A 17,854-nucleotide genomic window follows, 5' to 3' on the forward strand; every position below is an offset into this window, starting at 1 on the left:
ATGTATTTTATAATTAACCATTTTAATAAAGGATGTGATAAATCTCTTCAATTCAATTAGAGAGCTCATCAGAGGAGTGAGGTTTATTCGCACAGTGACTACTAGCTGGCCTCCGTTACATTTGCAGATTCAAGGTTGATGAAGACAGGTGCATATGTGATTGAATGAGATGAGAGATGACAGAAGTTTTGCAGTCTAGGATATGTCCAGATAACTTGCATGTCCAGGGTGGGGGCAGTCTGGTTGCTACTTAAGTTTAATTTTGAATTCAAGATACTGTATGGTTGTGTGCTTTATTAAAATTATTCATGGTGGTGTAATGAAATTTGTTTGTGGTTACTTTTTATGTTGTGTAGGTCAGCCCGCTGGAAGAAGGGTGAGGCCGACATGGCATGTGAGTATTTTTCTGCTTCCAGGACCTAACATCTCCAGGCTACCTTCAGCCAGTGAACGTGCTCAACAATCACAAAATGGATTAGGTAACTAAACTTTAATAATTACTACTTGCTTGTTGTATGGTTTTGTAGCAGTCTGGAGCGTATTTATGTATAATATTTGAGCTGTAGCTTTTAAGTTACTTTTTAATAATGTGACTTTTAAATGACCAATTTAATGTTGCCTCAGACATACTCCTAAACTGCCAGTATTTATGAATTCAAGAGGGTTGGCTAGTGGGTGGTTTAGCCTCAGGAAGTGCAGTCTTTTTCATTAATGTTTTTTTTTTTCAATAGGGAGGCCGCTTCATGAAACGCAGCAAAATCAGTTCTCCAAAGTTAATCTAAATTGGAGTCTATCTGAGTTCAATCAATACATTTGCCAGAGTTACCCACAAGTAAGCCTAAATTTGGTAGGCTTTGAGTTGGCCAGGGCAGGCAGATACAAGAAACTCCAAAAAGTTCAAGTTGCCTCTGTTAGGGAGCTGAAGGTAGCCATTGGTAAAAGTAGACTGTATATCATACCTTTGGCTGAGGTATATCAGGTATGTCAAGCAAGTTGTGTTGGTACTGTAGTCTCTAACATGTGATTTGCTCCTATGAACGGTCCAATATTGGCAATGTTTCTTAGGAATTGGGATCTGATGACATTGCATCTTCAGAACAAATTGAAGAAACAAGACATGCATGCATCACTGAGGTAACTAAAATAAGTTTATTTCTGATTAATAAGCAGTTGACAAGCTAATTTTGGATAAACATGAGTTAATTACTTTAAAAATGAAGTACTCCTTTCTACACTGAATTTATTTTTATTTTTAGACCATTGAGGAACGTAGGGCTATGTGCGAGCAACAGGATCGTGAATACAACGCATCATTATTGGCAGACAGAGAAAAGGTATGCTTTTACATGGTACATTCAAATAAATTAATTTAAAAGAACGCATTATCAACTAAATTTCCTACATTAGGAGATGAGACAGCAACATTTACAGGCCCTGGAAGAAAGACGCCTAAAGGTAACTGTTTCCTTAAACTTTGTAATTCAGTCTTAAACTTTAATTCTTAAAGCTGTCAAATATAATAATTGATTTGTTAAAGGCAATTGACGAAAGACGACAGAGGATGGTATTGTTCCCAGAGCCTTCTGATGGTGTGCCTCTTCGCTTTAAATTCCCAAATGGAATTATGAAAACCAGAAAATGTATGATGTCAGAATCAATTCAGGTAATCTGTCATAGTATGATGTTTTGTTTATGGTACTTAAACATCCCTGCAAACTTGTCATCTTTAGGCAAAATTCACCAATCTGACATTGAAATTAAATAAAACTACTGATTTCAGCACATTTCTAGAAGAATTCTAATTCTAGATCTGGTTGATCTGCCTGTCCTTCTCACAACCTGCTTGATACTGTTCAATCCTCAGCACCCATCCATTTATTAAAAAGTTGTAGCAGGGTTGGAAATATTACTGTTTTTGATTGCATATATTCAAATGAGCATTTTAAATAAAACAATAGCATTCCATTAAAAAAAAAAGAACTATCCATTTTGATTTCATGGTAATGTTTCTTTTTTTCTTTCTATTTAAATTTATTTTCCCCCAGACATTGTTTGATTTTGTGGGGCAAGAAGACTCATCCACTGAACATTTTAGCATAAGAGAAGCCACATCTGGCATTCCGATTCACAGTAATGTCCTGTCAGGATCAATCGAGGACCATTACATAATGGGTTTCTCAACTCTCTATATTCTATGGACTCCCGCAGTTGAGGAAGAGGTACAGTGTTTGGTGTTTTTATCTTTATTTTTTATTTGCAGTGTCTTTATCATTGATTGAACAAATGCTGCCTGTTTAAAGTGGTTCTATTATGCCCTTTTACAAAGTCTTGATTTTGGGGTGTACTAGAATATGTTTCCATTAGGGGTGGGAATCTTTAGCCTCCTCACAATGCGATTCTGGGAGTCACGATCAGATTCCAAAATTATTCTTTATCTACTGTTTCTAAGATTACCAACTCAAAATAATTTCATTACATACATAATCAGCGGGAGATCTAATAAGCTGCGTTAATGCACAGATCTCTTTAGAAATATACGAAGATGTGGTAAGTCGGAAGTTCTGTCCGTTTAATCACTTAAGACATGACTGACTGTTTACATTAATTTCGCGTCATAAATGTATTTTGAGATGCAAGTACATTTAACCACTGTAAACAAAGACATACACATAACAACATTTTAGTAACTAAACTGAATTTTATTAGGTTTAGTGACAATATGTTACAATGTTTACATGGTACAATTTCTGGTAAGCTACGCTTTTTTTATATTATTTCAATTCAATTCTTGTGATTTGATTTAATATTGACTCATTTGGATAAATATTAGGTACACAAGATAGGCGTTAATTTTTCTCAAAGAGTTGAGAAAGTTGGCAGCTCTGCTTTCCAAACATTATAAAAGATTATTTCATGGAATTTGTGTGAGCAATTGGAAACAAGCAGAACATGGGTGTTTCTCAAATGCATGCAGTGTCATCATGCATCTGCAGATAAAAAAACAATGGTCAGAATCAATTTTGAAATTCTCAACAGATTGTTTTTTTTGTTTTGTTTTTCTCCCACCCCTAGTTTTCATACTTGGTGGTTTGGAAAAGCACATTCTTATTCAGATTTTACATTACAGCTCCTCTTTCCCCTGTCTGGCTTGAATGCCCTGTTTAGTTCTTGTTTCGAGAAAGGCCCTCCATCCAAAATGTAGAATGTGCTGTGATTTGGTTTGCTGTAGGGAAAATCAATTCACATATCACTTGTTTTTCTATCTTCTGCCGATTTGAATCAATTTACAAACTTCTAAAATCGATGTTCCAAATGTTTATTAATGGGGTGATGTTGGGTCAAAGAAGGTGAAAGGCACTCGCGAGAGCAGTCTTACACATTAGAGCAAGCGCACAGGTTTGCAATGAGGGAAGCATTTTGACTGAAGCTGGCTTGATGACAACAACAGTTTCCATTTCTTTTAACCAATATAAAAAAGCCTTAATCTTTAGTTACAAGCAGTTCTTGCGATCATGTGTACTTTTTACACACAAAAAGTGCATTCAACGTGGACTCGCAAGCAGTTTTTCTGTGGTAATGCCTATAAAAGCAAATTAAAACATTCTGTGAGGCTAAAGTACTAATATTGAGAATGCAAAAGCCTGTATTATACATTTCTTATATCCACTATATCCACATCCACTGATAGGATTCAGCTGATAATCACTTTCTTTGATTCTAAATGTCAACGCTTGCATAAACCAATCATAAACTGTAAAATGGCCCCTTAACTGTTTTGATGTTGTCATTTATTTGTGTATTGTAAACCAACCTTTACCTTCTATTACCCATCACCAGGTACCATCAGAGTTGCAGATGGCCTACACTATTGCACCTCCACGCACATCTGCCCCTTCACCTTCATCTCCACCTCCATGCATGTCTACCCCTTCATCTCCACCTCCACGAACGTCTGCCCCTTCACCATCACCTCCACGCATGTCTACCCCTTCATCTCCACCTCCACGAACGTCTGCCCCTTCACCTTCACCTCCACCTCCACGCATGTCTACCCCTTCATCTCCACCTCCACGCACGTCTGCCCTTTCACCTCCACGCACCTCTGCCCCTTCACCTTCACATTCTCTCTCACCTCTACACATATCAATTCCCTCACCTACCCATACACACCTGCATGCACAGTGGTCTCCTGGACCTTCACCTCCTGGATCTCCTGGCATCTCGGGTTCTCGCTGGTCTCCTACGCCTCCAAACTGGTCCCCTTTAACTATTCCCTCTGAAACATTTGAGGAAACTGATTCTGTGTATGCGTTTCATGACATTGGCTTTTGTAGTATTGCTACAATATTTTATGTCATTGCTGAAATGTTTTTCTTTTTTTTCTTTACAGAGCTAATCTGCAGGCCATTTTAATGAAGCTGGTTAGCAAAGTGGATTCCAATAGATGTCCCACCAGCAATCAAATAAATGTGTGCAGAGAAAATATTTTAAATGGAAGCATGCAAGCATTTAAGCGACGCCGTTTTGACCCAAGTGGAAAATTAGATATTATTTTCGTTGACAAGGAGGGTGTGTCTGAGGGGGCTGTAGATGAAGGAGGTCCTTCCAGGGAATATTTCCGATTATTAATGAAGGCAATACAGCATGCTAAAATCTTTGAGGGGCCTGAACAATGTAGGCAGTTAACGCTTGATACACATGGTAAGTATCTAAAACATCTGTTACTATTGTTATTAGGGCTGTAGGATATTGGAAAGTGGACATTGTAATATGTTATTTTTGATTTTATATATTGCGATAAGAACTTCATGAGATGACTTGAATAGCTCTATTTGTAAAGAATTAATAATTCTAGAACAATTGGGATGAATATTGACACACAAAGACATAAGCAACTGCGATTTCAAGGATACCTTCTGAGATTGGCATTTTGACATTTGTGTGTATGTCCATTCTGGCGCAAATAGACGCCGAAGAGAACACTTCCACTGTGTTATGATGGTTAGACTTTGCAATTGGTCCATACAAATAAACAATCTCTGTAGTCTGTACTAGACGTCGCACATCCTGTAATGTGACTATTGCGGATACGCACATCACTGTATGAAAGCTTAAATATATCATGCAGCCCTAATTGTAACTCTTGTTTCCTGATGAAGGGAATGGAGACATTAGGCTTGTTAAACTTAAAGCGGCACTTATACAGAGCTGTCTGCTCTAATTGCTCTTGTGGTACTTTGTCATACACTGATCAGTCTGTGCAGTGCCTCTTTAAGTTTAACAAGCTTTTTATGTTTATACTGTCATATTAGGGTCTCACTTAGGAGCCTACTTACATCTGAGTAGTAAAGAAATTGCTAGTGGAATTTGCTTGGCAAGCTACTCCCCCAGACAAATGGGTATATTAGATGGCAGACTATTATACAAGATGGCAGCCTGCATCTGCTCCATTAGCTCTATGCTGAGGAGCTGAGACTGTCCTGGCCAGCAAGAGATATGATTATTTGTTTGATTGCAAACTGTGACTGGAAGAGCGATCGCTGTGTGCAACCATAGACAGTCAAAGAATTGGACACAGCGAACCCATAGACTTCAACAGAGAAAAGTGAAGCAAATTAGAAGCACTCACTTCCTGATGGCTGAGCGTACTGCGCAGACTCAAACTGAGCTTGACGACATAGATGTGACGTGAGCAACCTGTCTGTCTTCATTCCAGAAATCTGAATCATTCCCTTCCGAAACTTGCAGAGACGGAGATCGTGAGTAGGAGGTGTCCACGAGCTAGGAGCAGGAGCAACTTTTGCTACACTCTAAAAAACGGTGGGTTATTTTTGTGTACCCAATAGGTGGGTTAAAAATATTGGGTCGTTCTATTGGGTTATTCCGAACATTTATTGGGTTGTTTCTATAACAACGCAGACCGTTGGGTTAAAGTTCAAATTTCAACGGTAATCCACCACCGCAACTGTGACAGAAGATACACGGGTGAGTTAATTACACTATATAAGCTTGTAGATATTGTATAACGTTACATGTTTTTTTCGTTATAAAGTGATTTTAAGCTCTTACGTAGTACTATTGTCGCATTTTCCTAAATGTGTAGCTTATTATTTGCATGTTTATATCTCCCCTGTCGACTGCTTTTTGTCTGGTATCTGCGACTAGCGACGTCGATGCTTGCAATATAGCCATTTATTCTTATACTCGGTTGTGATACTCTTCCTTACTTTCTATGTTCTTTCCAATACTTTTTGGGAAGTTATAAATTTTTTCTGATATTTAACCGACGCGCTCAGCTTCAAGACCCAGCGCAAGCCTAGTCCACTCCATCCAGTGTCACGGTCAGGAAAAAGGTAACTTATGCTGTGTTTATATAAAGGCCTAACGTTACATTGTAGCGTAAATGTCTACTTAGGCTATCCCATGTGAATTTAAAATACTACAAAGTATTAAACATTTAGAAAACTCTATAAAGATAAAAAGTTATGTTCAGGATAGTAAGTTAGCCTATTAACGTTAATAGCCAGTTACATAATTACTTTTCAGATCGCCACATGTAACGTTATGCCCTTTAAATAAAATTACGGTTGAGACTTTATTCTTTTATAATAACATTTTATTACTTTTTAAATGACAAATAAGTCATTTAAAAGCAGTAAAATGACATTTTAAATGGAGGACATTTACCACCCATGCATGATCTCCTGTGATTTTACAGTGAATTTATAGTAGGTTAGTGACAATAGGCTTTATTATTGTTAATTAACTTTATATTAACTAAACATTTTTACACAGGATGCTATGGATTCATATGTAAGGGAAACGCTTCAGAAGTGGAACCTTGAAACATTAATTGACAGATTTGCAGGTGAGACATAATGTAGCAAATCTGAAAAAGGAAACTCTCTCTCAGTTGCTAACCTTCCTCACAATTAAATAATGTCATCATTAATATAGTGAAGCCTTTTTAATGTGACTTCATGTAAACCAGAATGTACTAGTTATACAGGGTCATAAATGATTCAAATGGCACCTCTCTTTAAAGGAATAGTCCACCAAAAAATGACCATTTTGTTTAAAATTTTCTCAACATGTCCCTAATAACCTTTTTAACACCCCAAATAACAATTCTGACACACACACACTGATACTGTAATTTCCCCAGTTTTTTCCTAACCAGCAGACAACAGAATTCAGCCTCTAACACCTAGATCAATATTCAGAAACAACCTATATTTAATTTAGATCACCATTACAGTGATTTTTTTTCTATAAAATTATAACATTTCATAGTATGCAATCTAATGGTATAGTTGAGTAACTTTGCTGTAAATAGGTTAAAAAAGGTACAACGTATCACCCAAAACAAAGCATGTATTAAGAAGTGAATAATAAAAATTATGTATCATTTTTTAAATTAAAAGTATATATTTTTTATACAATTGGTGTATACAATTGGCTCTGTGGACTTTAATGGAAACCAAACACCAAGAGTATACAGTGTACATGAGGAGAATATGAGGTTGATCAATGGGACCATTTCTTTTTTTGGTGAATTATCCCTTTAGGTATATCATGATGAAGACAGCATTGTAAGCTAGTTTGTTTTTGTTTTTTTGATTTTTTTTGCATAATGGATGGTTAAGGGAGATGGAAAATATTATAAGAAAACAATGATCTATGAGATGTCCTAACAAATATTGTCAAATAAAGCAGTGTCTGCCATTTATTTGTCTTCTTATTTTTCCTTTTCTAGAGGAAGAAATTGACCAGCAAAGCTTTCTACTTCTTGACGACACCACCATAACAGCACTTATACCAATAATTGGCCAAAGAATAAAATTTACCAATTATTTTAAGCAGTTGCACACTGTAAGTAACTAAACATACAATGCCTTTCACATGCTTCAAATGTAAAAAATCCACTCCAAACCACAAAGAATATTTCTTACATCTTAATGCCATTCATGGCATTAACAGTTCGTCAAAATTTTTCTGTTGCTGTGAAAACAACTGCGGTAGAACATTTGCATACATGTGGTCATTCAAAAGACATCTGCTGAGAGATCACATGCAAGCAGATGACAGGCCAACAAAAGAAATATTTTCATCTACCTCTTCTGAGGTTTTACATCAACATACTGCTCCATCCACTAATGTGCGAATATCAGACACTGAAGATGTAGGGGCAGAGGAAGAGTGGGATGACTTTGACAAAGAAGAAATAACGAACCGTTTAGCTTTGTTTCTTGCAAAGTTGAGAGCTAAATCTTCTCAAACATATTCCGCCGTCAACTTTGTCGTCAAACAAACTGCAAGTTTAATTACAGATATAGTAGGAGGTCTACAGGAAAAGACCATGTCCTTGTTTCAGCGCTTTGGACACCAAGATGACCAAGCAGTAAAAAATTTGAAAGCTCAATTTGAATCTGCTTCTGAGCCATTAAAAGACCTTGAATCTGAGTACAAGCAAATGAAATACTTCACAAAAACAGGGTGTTTCATTGAGCCTGTTGTAGAGTATTTTCCAGGGGTATCCTACTGTCAGCGGCATGACTCTACATCTGGAATGGTTAAACAGACGGCAGTACGTGATACATTTCAGTACATTCCATTGCGTCCACTTCTGAAAAAAGTTCTTGAAACACCTGGAACAATGCAAATCATCATTGACTATCAAAACACAGAGCGTGATGCAGGGGTATTACAAGACTTTCATGATGGAGAGCTTTACAAAAGCCACTACTTGTTTTCCAAAGAGCTTTCCATCCCACTTCTTTTGTACAACGATGATTGTGAGACGGTTAATCCCTTGGGCTCCAAAACTGTTGTGCACAAATTAGGATTGATATATTTCCAGATCAAATGTTTGCCCCCCATGCTGTTGTCTTCTCTGTCTTCATGCTTTCTGTTAGCTGTGTATAAATCAGATGATGCTAAAACATATGGCATTGACTCTGTTCTGCAGCGTATAACTGACGATATTATGGACTTAGAAGAAAGGGGACTCCTTATTGACACTCCAGACTTTTCTGGTACCGTTAAGATCAGTGTGGCACAAGTTTGTGGTGACAACTTAGTACTGAATTCACTCCTTGGCTACTCAGAAAGTTTCAATGCTAACCACTGCTGTCGTTGGTGTAAGGTGCACAAAGATGATTTGTGGAGTCAGACTGTGGAAGACCCAGAGATGGTTCGCAATGCACAGAATTATGCAGAAGACTTGTCATCCAACAACCATTCAGAAACAGGACTCAAACGAAAATGTGTCTTGGATAATTTGAAGTACTTCAATGTTGTGGACAATGTAGCTCCGGACATCATGCATGACATTCTTGAGGGAATTGGACCTTTTGAAGTCAAATTGGTCTTGGCATCCTTGTTGGCTGAAGGGCTTGTGAGTCTAGAAACACTGAACTACAGATTGACAAGTTTTGATTATGGATTTCCTGATAGTTGCAATAAACCTACTGTACTGGGACAACATGAACTTAAGAACCCTAATGGGGCATTGAGACAGACTGCGGCTCAAATGTGGTGCTTCTTAAGGTTTTTACCCATCATCATTGGAGACAAAATACCAAAAGGGAACAAACATTGGGAACTGTTGCTGCTTCTCCTTTCTTGCATGGAGTTCATTTTCTCCCCCTCCATCACAACAGAGGCCACCATATACCTGAAACATCTAATTGCGGAACACCACACAGTTTTCTTGCAGCTTTACCCACATCTGCACCTGAAACCCAAACACCACTTTCTCCTCCATTACCCAAGAGCCTTCCGGATGATTGGACCATTAAAACAATTTTGGACAATGCGATTTGAGGCAAGACATAATTTCTTCAAACAGCTGAGCCATGTAGTTTGTAATTTTAAAAATATTTGCAAAACTATGGCATTCAGGAATCAGATTCTCCAAAAACACAGAGTTTGGACCAGGACACGGCTCATTTCTTGCTGCAATTCAGGGAGAATTTGTAAAGGGTCTTGAAAACCCCCCATTTACTGAGGTTTATGTTCCTGATTGGGTAGTAGTTAATGGCACAGAGTACAGACCAGGCATGACCATTACAACAGGATGCACAGAGGATGGGGTACCTCAGTTTGGGCTGATAAAAGCTATTGTAACTATCGGCCTCAATGTTGATGTGAAACTTGTTGTCAAAAAATGGCACACTGTGGGTTTTGACCGCCATTACTTTGCATACACGGTGTCCCCTGATGAACCTCTCGAGGCTTTTTCTGTGAACTCACTGCACGATTTTCAACCCTTGCATGCAGTGAAATCATATAATGTAGAGGATGACTTGTACTACATTCCCTTGCGCTACAGATGTTTTTAAGGCTTTTTTTTATTTTTTATATGTAATGAGTTGTACAAGCTTTTACTTTTTTCCCCCTTATCAGTATATCTTTATTAAATACATGCTATAAATAGAAGTTTCTTGTACATATAGACATACACACTTTACCATAGGTTATATTTATATATTAATAGGTTTGTTATTATAATTTTAAAAGGCCAATTCTTGGTGTGGTGCACGAATCAATTGCAAGGCATATTTTAGGTTTGTAATCTACAGGAGCTGTATTGTCCAATTATAGAAATAAATAAATAAATAAATAAATAAATATATATATATATATATATATATATATATATTAGTTGAGAATGTAAAGTATATTGTAACTGGAATTAAAATGTATTTTCTTTACATACAGACAGAAGAACACTCTGAAAACAATGAAACCGAGATACCTACCATAACTGAGGTTCCTACTGTGACACTGACTATTGTGGAAAATTCAACCTCATTTGTACGTATTTCCTTTTCCCTGATATTTAAGTACCTTACAAATACACACTTTACAGAGACCTTCATCAGTGATGTTGAAATTCTCTGACCAATTTCTTTGTCTAAAAACTGTAATTAGTCAAATGTATATGTTAGAAGTGGGAAGTGTTTTTTCATTTGTTCAAAACTTAGGAAGGCAATCCTAGCATTATGAAGTTATGCTGATGTGCAATTCTAAACAATTTCTTTCTCCATTAAGGATATACGACAGATTTTAGAGGGAAGCACACATGGGTCTTCTATTCTCTCCAATTTGGAACAAAACCACAACTTATGTCTTGAAGACCGAAGGAAAATGGTTCGCATTTTGGTGTCCCATTTAATGGAGAAGTTTGGGGAATAGTAAGTGATGTTTTATTCATTGCACCACTTTACATAAAGTCATTCAATCATAAGCGGTCAATTCAATTTACTCATAAGTAACCTAATATCTGTACAATCCTTCTACCACTTAGTCCATCACCAGACCGAAAGAAAGAGCTAGCTCTGACCCTGGTCACACAATTTCCATGCCTTAGAGATTCGGAGGGCAGTGGATATGTGAGTATGCTGATCCCCAGTTTATCAGAACTATGCTCACCTTCACACAGTAGTAGAATATTTGACAAACAAGACATTTTTAAGACATTTTTGGGACATGTTATCCATTTAACATTTGTGTTGATGTTTTAGGAGGTATGGTATACACCAGGGCGATACCGCCATCCGGCTACAGGGTTTTTGGAGGAACGACTCCGTAATATTAGGAAACGACTCCACAGTCACAGTTCTACATCTAGAGAGAGGTCACAAACCACAGATGAACGCCGAGCTACTGTGACTGATAGGATCACTTTATTGCCAGGTAAGAAAAATGTAACCATCGGTGCTGAAGCCTTATTGACGTTCTTCTTTCTACTTTCTTCTTTTTTATTCCTTAAATCCAAATTGTGCTGTGATCAAAGCAGTTTAATGTGAAACTGTCTAAATAATCCACAGATTTTGTTATCCTAATTTTAGTAGTAACTGTTACATGTTTAAATCATAAAATGTTGCCTGTCTTGCAACATTGCTTTAGGTTGTTGTGATATTAATCACTCTGTTTGATTCATGCAGATTCACAAATCAGTGAGGCAGACAGTAACAAAATGACAGAGTGGCTGAAGAAGAATAAGCAACCAGTTAGTCAAGTTGAGGAATATATGAGAGGAACAGCTGTCTACAGAGCACAGTGGATAAGAGAGAACGGATCTAAATCTTTAATAGAGATCACCCAAGAGTATCCAAGACTTCTGGACACACCTGGAATGGTAAAGAAATGTTTAATCTATAAAAAGAAAATTAGGTTTGCATTAATTTTAATAAACAATTCATCCTAATCTAAACAACTCATTTGTTTGATTGGACATTTTAAAAAAATCACTGTCCTGCCCTAAAAAATGATCCCACTTGATTTGATTCACTAAGCTTGATTTTTCAAATTGAAAAAACAATGTCCACACTTTCATTGTTACTGCATCATATGAGGTGTTGGTGTGATTTAAATTATTATTATTTTTTTTATATATTTTTTAAGATTGCTCAGGACTTTGGTATTTTATACCCACATGCCAAAGAGAAACTTTTTGAGCTTTGGGGACATGCATCTCAACGAGTCCTGTCATATTGCAAGACCGAGAAGAGAGCCTTGGATCTTCTTCCAGTCCAGACTAACATTTCTTCTGGTGAGAAAATCCTGCACTGTACTTTCATGTCAAGTTATAATATTTTGCCTATAATGTAATGCGCTTGTTTAAAGATTAATCCATTGTTCTTTCTGTTTTATGTAAAGACACTCTTGGAGATGTTGCTCTGAAAACCCTGCCAGCTATCCTTCCTCCATTGCCATACAAAACGGGCTGCAAGATGGTCCGGCCCTCTTACCAGGAGGCAAAACAAGCATTTGTTGATTTACAGCCTGTGGGTACATAATTTATGACAACACATTTTGGGTTATATTTGATCCATGTGTGCATATTTACCATTTAAAATTTCTATTTAAAGGTTGGAACAAACATCATTCAATATTTGGAGGAGGAGGAGCAACGGAGGCAATTCCCTCATGTCCTGCAGCTTGGGGATAAATTGAACTGCTCACAAGCCTTCGTCATTGTGGGAGGAGTAGCTCTTGAGCAAGACAGCCTTTTACAAGCTGTGGATACATGCTTTAAATTATTTTATGTTTTAGACATTGAGTATCCAAAGCCGTCTGCAGCTGTTTGGCAGTTTCTACAACACACAATATATTCTGTGCCAGGAGGAGTTCCATCAACTCACTGTCGCCTACTTAGGCAGTTTATAATCGGATAAGCTGGACTAGCTTTGGTTCGTTTTGTTTGTTTGTTTGTATTTTTGTGCTCCATGTTTCTTAGTTTTAGCATTGATATTCTGTGCCTGGAGGTGTTTCCTCAACACATGGTTGCCTTATGAGGCAGTTTATAATTGCATTACCTTATTTATTAATTTATTTATTTATTGAAACAGTTACTTACCTTAAGGAAGTAAATTAAAACAATTGCAACTATAACAATGAAAATGTTTACAACTTGTAATGTTTACAACTGTTTATTTGTGGCAGTTTATAATTGCATTACTTTATTTATTTATTTATTTATTTATTGAAACAATTGCTTACCTTTTGGAAGTAAAATAAAACATTGTAAATATACTGAAGTTGTGAGTTATTTATTTACATGGCAATAATAATAATAATAATAATAGTAATAATTTTAGGTTGGTTAAAGCATCATTTTGGCTAAATAACCCAACAAATTAGTTGTTTGTAACCCTATTTATTGGGTTAAACTAGTAACCTAATTAATTGGGTTAAAATAACCCAACAATAGGTCGGTGCTATATCAACCCACCATTGGGTTAGCTGTTGGGTTGTTTTTAACCCAACTTTTTTAAGTGAGTAAGTATTCTGATTAATAATTTTGTAATTTTGCCTACTAGTCCCCCTGATTGCGCACGAGCTTCTCCTCCTGTCTATACGGTAATCTCTCTACTGTGCGACAGAGAGTCGCGTGGTTATGACGCAATCGTTAGCCTATTTTTACAAAAACTGTTTCTACGGGGCCATAACGTAAGATACAATGTAATGGAGCCTTTTTTTACATTGTCGTGTTTCTTTAGAAATAAACAATGGATAAACAGAGTTTTTAAACACCTCAGATGTAAAGTTATTCGCTGTCTTAAGTGACGCCAACATGAATGGGAGTCAGTGGAATGCTAACAGCAGGTGATGGCTTGTTAGCCAATGGCAGCCCCCAGGGAAGGTATGCTTTCCAGGTGCTGGATTACCCCCTTGTGTGCAACCACTCTGCTTCAAAACAAAGATCTGAGTGGATGCAAGCCGCCATCTTGTATACCCCCATATGTCTGGGGAAGTAGCTTGCCATGCAAATTCTATTGATCATTTCTTTACTACTCAGTGGTGATTGGGCTTCCAAGTGAGAACCCAATATGTCAGTATTAACATGACGTGACACATTACTGACAGAAAGGGAGCTTTTAATTGATTAACTCAAAATATACACATCTGTGTTTTGTTTTCAGCTCTTGACACCAGGCTCTATGCATTAATTGGCATGATGATTTCAGTGTGTGTCATTCATGGTGGTGTTGGCCCACACTTTTTTTCCAAACGACTGTTCCTGCAGCTTTGTGGGGAAAAAACAGAACCTGCTGTCTTTGATGAAGTTGGAGACCACTCCTTCAAAGAAAAACTACTCAAGGTAATCTATTAAGACCATAATCTCACAGACAGGATCTATTTTAAACATCCAAAAAGTCAGCTGTTTTAGTAACTGCTTGTTTTAGATAAAGGAGGCAGAGACCGTAGAACTGGCAAACAATGCCATAAGTGAGGCAGAGGACAGCCTGAGCATAATGGGAGCACTTCGAACTGTCAGATCGTTGCAAGAAAGAGATCTCTTGGTCCAGTCGGCCTTGGGTTTCTACACCGATGGACGTACTCGTGCTGCTTTGGCACAGTAAGTGATTACCCCCTAACATGCTGACTTTTATGCTAGTACTGTTAGGGACCTCCGCACTAGGGATGAAACTATTACTTTTAAGTTAAGCAATATCTCATGTAGGTTTTATTTATTTGTGTTTTATATACTGTCTGCTTGGAGGTGCTCTAGGCATATGTTATCTTTGATTTTGTTTTCCCTGAAGAGAGAGATACGTGGTTTTTGAAAACGCAATTACACAATTACACGTTTGCTACATTTTATCTGTGAAATGAGAGTTTAGTGTGTCTAATAAAATCAACACAAATGATTTATCTCTCATGCACACGCGATATTATATATTTTTTTATTTGGTCTGCCTGATCCGCGGATATAACCTTGTTCCGCTTCGGACAAATCAGCATGATCATAACATCTGTGATCTTATTTTTCCTGTAGATAATGAGTAAAGAGACCGAATGACACAAATCAAGGAAGAAATCTTATTTCACTATTTAAAATAGCCCGTTGGGCTGGGCATTGATACATTTGGTAGCCCGACTGAAAGCTACAATAGCCCTGGGATGTCGGGATCACAAGATATTCCTCACGAATTACAACGCATAAAACTCCACAGGCGCACATACTGTAGCTTTGTAAAATCAAATGTTGAGGAACTCAGAGGAGTTTTTTTTGGTGTAGTTATGACTCAGAAAACTCTAAAAATGTCTTGAGGGCTTAAAGGGATAGTTCACCCAAAAATGAAAATTCTGTCATCATTTGCTCTCCCTCAAGTTGTTCCAAACCTGTATGATTTCCTTTCTTCTGCTAAACACAAAAGAAAATATTTTAAAGAAGGTTGGTAATTAAACAGTTGCTGGTCCCCATTGACATCCATAGTATTTTTTTTTTCCTACTATGGAAGTCAATCCCCCAAGCGACGAGAATACTTTTTGTGCGCAAAAACAAACAAAAATAACGACTTTATTCCACTATTCATTTCCTTCTCTCTGGGCCTCGTAGTGTTTTTGCGCTGCGCGTCTGTGTTATACGTCATCACGCATCACACACATGACCAGCGTCGGCCAATAGTGAGCCTACGTGGTGACGTGTAACACAGACGCGCTGCGCAAAAACACTATGCGAACCAACTAGAGGTCCAGAGAGAATGAAATGAATAGTGGAATAAAGTCGTTATTTTTGTTTGTTTTTGCACACAAAAAGTATTCTCGTCGCTTGATAAACTTAAGATTGAGCCACTGCAGTCACTTGGACTATATTAACGATCTCTTTAATAACTTTTCTGGGCCGGCAAGTTTCAATCACTTAGAAGCCTATGGAGAAGTGATCAGCTCTCAGATTTCATAAAAAATATCTTAATTTGTGTTCCGAAGATGGACGAAGGTCTTACGCGGTTGGAACAACATGAGGGTGAGTAATTACTGACAGAATTTTCATTTTTGGGTGAACTAACCCTTTAATAATTCAGTGAAACGATGTTATTGCGAATATTATTGTTACTTGTTAATCATTGTGTCAGTGTTTTATTCGCTTACGGGTATATGATATTGCATTTTTGTCAACAGATCCACCTAAATATACTGTATTGATATCCTCAGTTTTGCAGGACGGGAGATCTCTAGGAGCAGGATTGGGCACTCCTGGTTTAAAGGGTTAATGATTGATATTGTGACTTCCATATTTTTCCCCTAATCTGCTTGTTTTATAGGTTTGAGGATGGGTTACAAACCTTGGGTCTGCTTGAGGAAATCAAGAGTCAGCCTCGTGTTTTTGAAGACCTTTTTATTAACCTTGAAAAGCCACTACAGGCAAAAGATTTGTCGTCTTTGTTTGAAGTGTGTTTTTCACCAGTCGGAAGCAACAGACGGCAACAAGAGAACCAGACCATCTGCTTCTGGAGAGACTGGCTTATAGATGTGGAAGGTATGCATTACATTAGAATATGTGCAAAAATAGAAAAACATTACTTTCAATTGTAATATTTCACACTATTTTTGTTATTTATTTATTTTTGATCAAATAAATGCAGCTGGTGAACATATGAGACTTCTTTCAAAAATATTAATGTTTCCAAAGTAAAGTTTTGACCGCTATAAAACAGTTTGTTCTGGTTCTTGAACCTCATTGGCTGAGAGCCTTTTCCAGCCATGATATATTTGTGTTTATTGCTTTATAAGCAATACATTTTATTTTAATGTACATGTACAGTACTGGTCAAAAGTTCGGAAACATCACTATTTTTGATGTTTCTGAGAAGTCTCTAATGCTCATCAAGCCTGCATTTGTTTGATCAATAATACAGAAGAAAACAATAATATTGTGAAATATTAGTACAATTTAAAGCAATTGTTTTCTATTTGAATATACTTTTAAAATATAATTTATTTCTGTGATGCAAAGCTAAATTTTCATGAGCCATTACATTAGCCATTTTGCCACATTAGCCATTTTGTTACATTTTATCAGCTTGGAAAATACACCAATTTGATTATAAACACTGGAAATGTAATGCATCATTCTGGTTACGAGTCAGGTGTGAATTCCGTGTTCAGGAAAAACAGTGGAAACCTGGCTATTGACATACTATTAGTTTTTATTATTCATATTTTTAAGTTTTTCTTTAAAAAAGTTTTTTTTTAACTGAAGTACTGATCCAAGTAGACAATTTATTTGAGTAAATGTTGCCTTGGCAACTAGCTGAAATAAAATATGAAAATAAAAATTATGTATTTTTTAATTTTCAGTTTACATTCATTTTATTCCAATTAATGTAAATGCCTTTTATGGTTTTGGACAATTTTTTTAATTATTATTTATGTTTACCTTGTTTGTAGAAGGAGAATGCAGTCCTCTAACAATGGAGATGGTCCTTGAATTTGCTTCAGGAGCATCAACCGTGCCTCCACTTGGGTTTTCTCAACCTCCCCAAATCCAGTTTCTACATGGAACTTCAGACTACAAACGAATATATCCTGAGGCCAATACATATAATTAATAATACTC

At 36.9% G+C, this 17,854-nt stretch overlaps 3 protein-coding genes across 3 annotated transcripts in view; 2 read left to right on the forward strand and 1 right to left on the reverse strand.

The window, feature by feature from the left end:
* The window catches only part of LOC309487613 (uncharacterized protein), a gene marked incomplete at its 5' end in the record, with an annotated part of 61,926 nt that overhangs the window by 33,784 nt on the left and 10,288 nt on the right, over nucleotides 1-17,854 (reverse strand). The window lies entirely within an intron of this gene.
* Nucleotides 888-17,846, forward strand: LOC309487578 (uncharacterized protein; the record flags this gene model as incomplete). Its single annotated transcript, XM_082155306.1, has 12 exons — nucleotides 888-979; nucleotides 1,066-1,134; nucleotides 1,257-1,334; nucleotides 1,408-1,455; nucleotides 1,538-1,663; nucleotides 2,046-2,219; nucleotides 3,838-4,304; nucleotides 4,391-4,701; nucleotides 14,433-14,611; nucleotides 14,697-14,869; nucleotides 16,560-16,774; nucleotides 17,686-17,846. Exons 3-12 carry the CDS (start codon nucleotides 1,278-1,280, stop codon nucleotides 17,844-17,846), a joined length of 1,911 nt encoding a protein of 636 aa, XP_082011432.1. The 5' UTR covers nucleotides 888-979; nucleotides 1,066-1,134; nucleotides 1,257-1,277.
* On the forward strand, nucleotides 4,718-13,785 carry LOC309488493 (uncharacterized protein). Its single transcript, XM_082156767.1, has 11 exons — nucleotides 4,718-6,353; nucleotides 6,796-6,868; nucleotides 7,757-7,872; nucleotides 10,723-10,818; nucleotides 11,056-11,198; nucleotides 11,312-11,396; nucleotides 11,529-11,700; nucleotides 11,952-12,145; nucleotides 12,412-12,559; nucleotides 12,667-12,794; nucleotides 12,879-13,785. The coding sequence occupies exons 2-11, from the start codon at nucleotides 6,802-6,804 to the stop codon at nucleotides 13,182-13,184; spliced, it is 1,455 nt and encodes a 484-aa protein (XP_082012893.1). The 5' UTR covers nucleotides 4,718-6,353; nucleotides 6,796-6,801; the 3' UTR covers nucleotides 13,185-13,785.

Source organism: Leuciscus leuciscus, assembly GCF_965113295.1.
Source record: "Leuciscus leuciscus genome assembly, chromosome: 23".
Classification (NCBI taxonomy): domain Eukaryota; kingdom Metazoa; phylum Chordata; class Actinopteri; order Cypriniformes; family Leuciscidae; genus Leuciscus; species Leuciscus leuciscus.

Excerpts from the sequence above, each read along its gene's own strand:
- LOC309488493 (XM_082156767.1), top strand. The coding sequence starts at position 6,802 with ATGGATTCATATGTAAGGGAAACGCTTCAGAAGTGGAACCTTGAAACA. Across the intron at positions 11,397-11,528 it reads ATTCGGAGGGCAGTGGATAT|GAGGTATGGTATACACCAGG; the intron begins GTGAGTATGCTG and ends TTGATGTTTTAG. Across the intron at positions 12,795-12,878 it reads CATTTGTTGATTTACAGCCT|GTTGGAACAAACATCATTCA; the intron begins GTGGGTACATAA and ends TTCTATTTAAAG.